Here is a 9,052-nt window from a genome sequence, read left to right as displayed (position 1 = left end):
CTCATCATCACCTTCAGTCTGCACAACCTGGACACTGATCTCCATGCTGAACTAAATGCTGTCACACACTGCTTCTGTCTCCCTTATACATTACCTATACTTCCTGTAGGCTCTCCACACTTCCAGTACATCACCTTCTCACTACTCATTCTAGGCCACTCCAACCTCATTCTATATCACTACTCCAGCGGTTCTCAAACTGTGGGTCCTGACCCCAAAGTGGGTCCCCACCTGCTTAGCTTGGGGTCGCGACTCCATGTTGCTGACCATCAGACTAATGAATTTTCTAATCTCAGTCAGTGATTCAAGGAGTCTGAACAATCTGTTGAATTGTCTGTTATTTTAGACTCCTCCCATCATGTTGTGCCCCCACAATGCTGCCATGTATGTGCTGTCTGCTGACTACACATGTTGATGTGATGGCCTTCTGCAGTCACTTGCTGGGGTCCCTTAAATATTTTTATTGTCTGATGGGGTCCCACAGCTAAATAGTTTGAGGACCCCTGCACTACTCTGAACAACTTTACACAGAAATATGGCTCCTCGATCCAGTCCCATACCAGTCCTCTCTGTCAGGTCTCACCCCCTCTCAACTTCCACACCTCTCACACGCACCCACAACCCACACAACCTAATAACTATCTCACCTGTCCCCTCCCTTCCTTTCTCCTGTGCTCTCTGGAATGCTAGATCAGTCTGCAACAAGCTCCCAACTATCCACGACCTCTTTATCTCCACTTTTTTAACCTTCTCGCCATCACTGAAACCTGGCTCTCCTCCTCTGACACTACCTCCCCTGCTGCCCTATCTTATGGAGGCCTCTCCTTCACACACTCGGTCAGACCTGATGGCCGCCAGGGTGGAGGAGTGGGCATCCTCCTCTCCCCCAACTGCACCTTCCGCCCATCCCACCTGAGCCCTCCCTCACATTCTCCACCTTTGAGTTACACACTATCCGCCTCTTCTACCCTATTCACCTCTTTGTGGCTGTATTCTACCGCCCCCCTGGCCCCTGCTCCCCTTTCCTTGATAACTTTGCTGCGTGGCTTCCACACTTTCTTGCATGTGACCTCCCCTCTATCATCCTCGGTGACTTTAACATTCCTATTGACATCAATAATGCTGCCTCCTCTAATTTGCTTGACCTTACCACCTCCTTTGGACTTTCTCAATGGACCTCCACCCCCACTCATAATCTTGGACACTCCCTTGACCTAGTCTTCACCCACCATTGTAATCTCTCTGATTTCTCTAATTCTTCCTTCCCACTCTCTGACCACAATCTGCTCTCTTTCACCCTCTCATCCTCCCCTCTCCCCTCATTGCCCAGACCCACAGTCACCAGACGTAACCTTGGGTCTCTTGACCCTACTGTCCTGTCTTCCCTGGAGACTTTCCTCTCTCCTCTTTCAACCATGACTTGCCCCAACCAGGCTGCCTCTTTCTATTACTCTTCTCTCACCTCTGCTCTTGACTCTGTAGCCCCCCTCCACACTGTCCCCCTCCGATGCTCTAAACCCCAACCCTGGCACAACAAAATAACACGATTCTTGCAAAAATGTGCACGCTCTGCTGAACGCCTCTGGAGGAAATCTCACTCTCTGGCAGACTTCCTCCATTTCTGCCAAACAATCTTTCTTCAAATCTCTTATCTCTTCCCATTCCTCCAATCCCCAATGTCTCTTTGAAACTTTCAACACTCTACTTCGCCCTGCACCACCCCTCCTCCCTTCATCCCTCACTGCCACTGACTTTGCCTCCTTCTTCCTCTCTAAAATTGAGATAATCCGACATGATATCTCCTCCCATACCCCCTCTGCTGCCCACCCACCCCAATCATCCTCCCCTCCCAACTACCCCACTCTGTCATACTTCTGCCCTACTACAGCTGAGGAAGTCTGCTCCCTCATCTCATCCTCTCCCCCCTCTACCTGTCCCTTGGACCCTCTCCCCTCCCGTCTCCTCAGTTCCCTCTCCCCCACTGGCTGCTCCCACCTTGCTCACCTCTTTAACCTATCTCTTTCTACTGGCATCTTTCCCTCACCCTTCAAACATGCTCTGTTCTCACCTATTCTTAAAAAAACCAAACCTGGACCCTTTATCTCCCACAAGCTACCGCCCTATCTCTCTTCTCCCATTTGCCTCTAAAATACTAGAACGGCTGGTTTACATGCGTCTCACCAGCTACTTGTCTGACCACTCCATCCTTGATCCCCTTCAATCTGGCTTTCGTCCCCCTTCATTCCACTGAGACTGCCCTAGTTAAAGTCACCACTGACCTGCTGTCAGCCAAATCCAAGAATCACTTCTCCCTGCTTATCCTTTTGGACCTATCTGCTGCCTTTGACACTGTGGATCACCCTCTCCTCCTCCACACACTCCAAAACATTGGCCTCTCTGGCACAGTCTTCAACTGGTTTTCCTCTTACCTCTTCAACCGTTCCTTCTCAGTCTCTGCCTCTGGCTCTACCTCACCACCTTCTTTCCTTCCTGTCGGGGTCCCTCAGGGTTCCGTCCTTGGCCCCCTTCTGTTCTCTCTGTACACCTCCTCTCTGGGTGCACTCATTAACTCCTTTGGCCTCCAATATCACCTCTATGCGGATGACACCCAAATCTACCTCTCCTCTCCTGATCTGTCCCCCACTGTTTTCTCTCAGGTTTCCAACTGCCTCGCTGCCATCTCTACCTGGATGTCTGAGCAATTTCTGAAGCTGAATATGGACAAAACCGAACTTATTATCTTTCCCCCACCCAGAGCTATGCCCCCTACTAATATCTCTATCACTGTTAACAACACCATCATCTCCCCTGTTCCCCAACTCCGCTGCCTGGGTGTCACTCTTGACTCCTCCCTCTCCTTTGCACCCCACATCCAAGCCCTGGCCCATTCTAGCCGGTTCCAGTTACGCAACATTGCTCGCATCAGGCCCTATCTCTCACAGAGTGCAACTAAGCTGATCATCCACTCATTGGTCATCTCACGGCTTGACTACTGTAATGCTCTTCTCACCGGCCTTGCTCAATCCCAACTAGCTCCTCTCCAATCTGTCCTCAATGCTGCAGCCAGGCTTATCTTCCTCTCCCGCCGCTCTAATTCTGCCACTCCCCTTCAACAAAATCTGCACTGGCTTCCATTCCCCTACAGAATCCTCTTCAAACACCTCACACTCACATACAGGGACATCTCTAATTCCATTGCTCCATATATCTCTAACCTCATCTCCATTCATACACGCTCCCGCCCTCTACGGTCGGCTGACGACTGTCGTCTCTCCTCCACCCTAATCACTGCTTCCCATGCTAGAGTACAGGACTTTGCCCGTGCTGCACCCCTTCAGTGGAACGCACTCCCTCGCTCCATTAGACTCTCCCCGACCTTGCAAAGCTTCAAACAGGCACTGAAAACTCACCTATTCATCAAAGCATACCCTTCCACTGCATAAACCAGATGGTTCTCCGACCCCTTGCCTGTTTACATCCTGCTATCTAACCACCACCCACTTGCTTGCACCTCTTGTAATCTGTCTGTCTCCCCTTCCTACTAGATTGTAAGCTCCTCCGAGTAGGGCCCTCTTCCCTCCTGTTGTCAAAGCCCTCTTCTCTTCACATGTCACTCACAGCTCTCCTATACTCCAACACTCAGTGACCATCTTCATCCGCATACTCATCTCCATCATTGGCATCTAGCCTCTAGTTGTATGTTGATTGGGTCCTCACTACTTATATCCAAGCTGTAATGTGTATTAAACTGTGGCGCTCTTTATTTGTACTGTATTCTTGTTATTTATTCAATGTTATGCCAAGCTTTGTCTCCCTGTATTGTTCCTTTGTACGGCGCTGCGAAACACTTGTGGCGCCTTATAAATAAAATTATAATAATAATACAGTAGATATTAGTTTGAAGTACAGGTACTTGTTTCCTAGCACGCCCCCGATTTCCCATTGAAATGCATTGAAAAAAGTCAAAATCGCGTCGGTCGCATCGCATGCGGCTAAAAATGGCTTAAATGGTCCCGACGCGATGCACCCGATTTCCCATAGGGAACAATGTTAAATGGCTCAATTTACCCAAATCCTCATAGGGAACAATGGTAAATGGGCCAGAAAACCCCCAAAACACCCCTGAACAGTAAAATGGCCCCCCAAAATTAGTTAACGCCACCCCACGATCAACGTGAACCCGAAGCATGGCGAGCACAGCGAGCCCGCGAGGGGCGGCGGTACGCGTCCTCCGACCTTTTCATACCCCCACTATCCACGTCGGCGTGGAGTTGGGAATAGAATAGTGTGGCGAGCGCAGCGAGTCACCGAGCCCGAAGCGTGGCGAGCCCCACGAGGGGACACGGATACCTTCACAGGTAAACGCGTCCCTTCGCGGGCTTCACAGGTATCCGCGTCCGCTCGCCACGCTTCGGGCTCGGTGGCTCGCTGCGCTCGCCACACTATTCTATTCTCAACTCCACGCCGACGTGGATAGTGGGGGCATGAAAAGGTCGGAGGACGCGTACCGCCGCCCCTCGCGGGCTCGCTGCGCTCGCCACGCTTCGGGTTCACGTTGATCGTGGGGTGGCGTTAACTAATTTTGGGGGGCCATTTCACTGTTCAGGGGTGTTTTGGGGGGTTTCTGGGCCATTTACCATTGTTCCCTATGATGATTTGGGTAAATTGAGCCATTTAACATTGTTCCCTATGGGAAATCGGGGGCATCGCGTCGGTCGCATCGCATGCGATTTTTTTGCCCGCATGCGATGCGACCGACGCGATTTTTTTTACCTGCGATGCCCAAGATCATAATCGGTGTGGCCGTGCTAGGAAACAAGTACCGAAGTACAATCCCCACCCAAATCTAATTCTCTCTGCACAAATTACATCTACCCCACCTGCAGTGCACGTGGTTTTGTCCATTGGAGAAGGAATTTGCCAGAAGGAGTGAACCAGAAAGACCGCCAAGGTCTTTAAGGGCCTTTTTTTTCTTTTTTTTGTCAGATTAGATTTTCTTTTTTTATTATCTGAACCGGATTTAACTTTGTTACACAGGGGTCTAGAATTAGCCATGGTCATTTTATAAAAACTCATTTGAGCCCTACGAACTAATGGGAAGGAACTCAGACCTTACTTCAAAGCTTCCTCTACAGATATCAAACAATTTCTCAGGGGAAACCTGTGAATCATTAATTACAATTTTGTTTGTAATTCAATTAACATATCAATAAACGGCTGATCCCCTGTTTCTAGAAGGAAAGAACCATTGGTAGCATAATGTTCTGATAAATCTATTTAAGTCTACAAAGAGTTCGAAGATATTAGGTGTAGAACAAGGGGCACATTTCAAACCACATCATTATCTCTCGACCTGGAGTATTCCCCGTGATAGGCTCGAGGGATTCTTTGGTTCATGGACTGATGTGTTTCCTCTCTAAATGTCACTCTTCTAGGGCAAGAGTGGCGAGGATATATAACTCTATACCTAATTATACAACATTGTCCCCATTAGTGGGTGGTCTCTAAATGTTTGATTCACTGGTGAAAGTATTATTTTTTATGTTGGTTGTCCCATTTCCTGTTCTTGTACTGTGTTTTATATGTTCTGACCTCTCCTATAGTCCTCCAAATCCCTACTAAATTTTTTTACATTTATTATCTAGAAGAGATTGTTCAAATGTAGTTGATTTATGCATTAGAGTTTTGTCTCTCTTTATATTCCTTGGAGTGGCTATGTGGTTCTAGAGATTTCTTCCGATGTTATATCTCTTTTACTAAACCTTCTGCTTTTGTTTTTCTATATCTCATCACCACTTCCATTAGTGATACCGAGCATGGATCAAGGATACAAACACTGAGGGCTTGGTAATTGATCCTCTGCATTTATTCATCGTTCCAGTTTGGGGCATACTGTATATAGGAACGGACTCTCCAGCCTATTTGAATCTTAGTGGGTGTTAATCTATTTCTTTTATATTATACCATGGTGTGTGTTTTTATATATATATATATATATATAGATTTGTGGGGGCGGCACTCCAAGTAGCTGGTGGCTGTAGATAAATGAAGCGGTGCCCTCCTCTGTGTCAGGGAACTCCCGACACTGTATGCAGCGGGTGGGGGGGACGGCGGCACTCGCAAATGAAACACTGGAGACAATTTCTTCCACTAACGTTTCGGAGCGCTCTGGCCCCTTTATCAAAGTGTACAAACAAATTTATATATAAATTATTGAACAAATTATTGTAGTCAATCCAATCTCAATTTTTATTCCATATTTTAGCGCTGTTCGTTTTTCTCCTTTGCTTTCTCTTATGATAGTAAGGATTAAGAGAAACCTCCGAGGTGGGGGCCTATTTTGTCAGTCCCAGTAACATACTTTCTGATGGTAATATTCTTCTAAACATAAAACAAAGAAGGAAACAAACCGATGATCGGAAATGAGATGCGGGTTTATTGCTAAACAGTAGGGAAATCACGCAGAACAGGGCACATAGAGATGTACAGCACTGACCCCTAGTAATGGTTATATATCAGTTGCACAATAAGTCTCACCACATGCTATAAAGATGCACATAAGGATACAGATTAGGATGGGACTAGGATAGGCTAGTAACGGCTCTGATAGGGCTAATTCAGATGTGGTTGGATTTGTTCCTTGGAAGCAGCAGTGATAGCGCTGAATAGTAATGCAGCAGGAGGCGTCTATCACACGCAGGCACCTCCTGCTACAGTAGTGGTCAGATCGGCATTTTAGGATGATGGAAATGAGCAAGTTTGGGCTGAGAGTGGGCCGTGAGGGGTGCCAGGTGCGGATGGCAGAGATTTGAAGCCATGGCAATGGCAACTCACACCCCTCACAGCTTATTGGGTTGACCCCTTAGAATGTTGTTTAATAAGAAGCAATAAGCGATGCATGCAATTAATTTCATCCTTGACACACACACACCCCCCTCCATCACACAAATGGGGCAAATATATGTTCCAAAAAACAGACAATGGTCTATAGTTTAGTTTAGTGCTGGAGGAATGATCCTTATGGTTATCTGTAAATGTGATCATTAAACACCACATTCATCAAACACATTCAGGAACACCAAAAATCTGAACTTCACAAAAAGTTAGATATCCGGTCTTTCCAGGTAGTATGAGGTTCACGTATCGGCCCGTCATGTCGGTGATAGCGTGGTAGGTCTCAGAGCCAGCGAGGGGTATGGATGTAATCTTCCCAAACCTGCAGACAAAAAACCCCACAAACTTAAATAAAAAAAGGTTGTTTGGGCATTTGTGATAAGGCATAAATTAATCAGATTACATCATGGAAGTTGAGTGGTAGGGTGGCAATAGAGGGTAGTGGCAGAGTGGTAGTAGGGTGGTGGCATTGTGGTGGTAGAAGGTTGTGGTAGTGTGGTGGTAAAAAGTGCAAGCGTGGTGGTAGGGTGGTGGTATGTCATGTAGTGTGTAGTAAGGTGGTAGTAGAAGGTGGTGGTAGGGTGGTGGTAGAGTGTGATGGCAGGGTGGTGGTATTGCAGTGGTAGAAAGTTGTGGTAGCGTGGTGGTAAAAAGTGCAATCATGGTGGCATGTTATGTAGTGTGTAGTAAGGTGGTGGTAGAAGGTAAGGGTAGGGTGGTAGGGTGGTGGTAGAAGGTGGTATTGGGGTGGTGGCATGTCATGTAGTGTGTAGTAAGGTGGTGGTAGGGTGGTGGTAGAAGGTGGTATTAGGGTGGTGGTATGTCATGTAGTGTGTAGTAAGGTGGTGGTAGAAGGTGGTATTAGGGTGGTGGTATGTCATGTAGTGTGTAGTAAGGTGGTGGTAGGGTGGTGGTAGAAGGTGGTATTAGGGTGGTGGTATGTCATGTAGTGTGTAGTAGGGTGGTGGTAGAAGGTGGTATTAGGGTGGTGGTATGTCATGTAGTGTGTAGTAAGGTGGTGGTAGGGTGGTGGTAGAAGGTGGTATTAGGGTGGTGGTATGTCATGTAGTGTGTAGTAAGGTGGTGGTAGGGTGGTGGTAGAAGGTGGTATTAGAGTGGTGGTATGTCAAGGTGGTGGTAGGGTGGTGGTAGAAGGTGGTATTAGGGTGGTGGTATGTCATGTAGTGTGTAGTAAGGTGGTGGTAGAAGGTGGTATTAGGGTGGTGGTATGTCATGTAGTGTGTAGTAAGGTGGTGGTAGAAGGTGGTATTAGGGTGGTGGTATGTCATGTAGTGTGTAGTAAGGTGGTGGTAGAAGGTGGTATTAGGGTGGTGGTATGTCATGTAGTGTGTAGTAAGGTGGTGGTAGGGTGGTGGTAGAAGGTGGTATTAGGGTGGTGGTATGTCATGTAGTGTGTAGTAAGGTGGTGGTAGAAGGTGGTATTAGGGTGGTGGTATGTCATGTAGTAAGGTGGTGGTAGCATGATGGTAGGGTGCACAAAGATGTCACGCACAGAAAAGTCAACCTGGCCATTGTCGTCATCATAGACATGAGTTTTTCATAATTTTTTGGGCGCTTTTAAAAACGGTGATCATTACTATTAAATGTGAGATGTGCCGCATAATATTATAATTATATCATGTGTAAGGAGTTTTTGCACCACTTTTGCGCACCGCAAATAAACAATGTATAAGAAGAGTTTTACAATTTGCTTTGTATGTATATGTAGGCTTATAAAAATAGGGGCAAAAATTATAATGTATTTTATATATATAATACCAGCCAGCAGGGTATAGGGTTCAATATATTATTTTTACATTATAACATATTAAAAACAAAATAAAAACAAGAATTATTATTTATTATATTACATCAGAAACCATTTGAGATTGGGCTCATGAATGAGTCCGTTTGGCGTTAATGCGTTCAGATCATAGATCCAGTGCGTTCAGATCATAGATCCAGTGCGTTCAGATCATAGATCCAGTGTGTTTCTTTCTTAGCCAGCTGAGCATCTCTAGATCCAGTGCGTTCAGATCATAGATCCAGTGTGTTCAGATCATAGATCCAGTGCATTCAGATCATAGATCCAGTGCATTCAGATCATAGATCCAGTGCATTCAGATCATAGATCCAGTGCATTCAGATCATAGATCCA

At 46.6% G+C, this 9,052-nt stretch overlaps 1 protein-coding gene across 1 annotated transcript in view; it reads right to left on the bottom strand.

The window, feature by feature from the left end:
* Positions 1–6,243: 6,243 nt before the first annotated feature.
* Positions 6,244–9,052, bottom strand: part of LOC146064904 (fucolectin-1-like) — a 57,872-nt gene continuing 55,063 nt past the window's right edge. The window contains exon 4 of the mRNA XM_083178889.1: positions 6,244–7,216. Within this exon, the coding sequence (XP_083035015.1) occupies positions 7,060–7,216 (157 nt within the window). The 3' untranslated portion in view covers positions 6,244–7,059. The remainder of the gene's footprint in view (positions 7,217–9,052) is intronic.

Source organism: Crinia signifera, chromosome 3 (genome assembly GCF_055691185.1).
Source record: "Crinia signifera chromosome 3, ASM5569118v1, whole genome shotgun sequence".
In the NCBI taxonomy this organism is placed as follows: Eukaryota; Metazoa; Chordata; class Amphibia; order Anura; family Myobatrachidae; genus Crinia; species Crinia signifera.
Note: the sequence above shows the minus strand (reverse complement) of the source record. Positions and strands in the feature narration are given on the sequence as shown.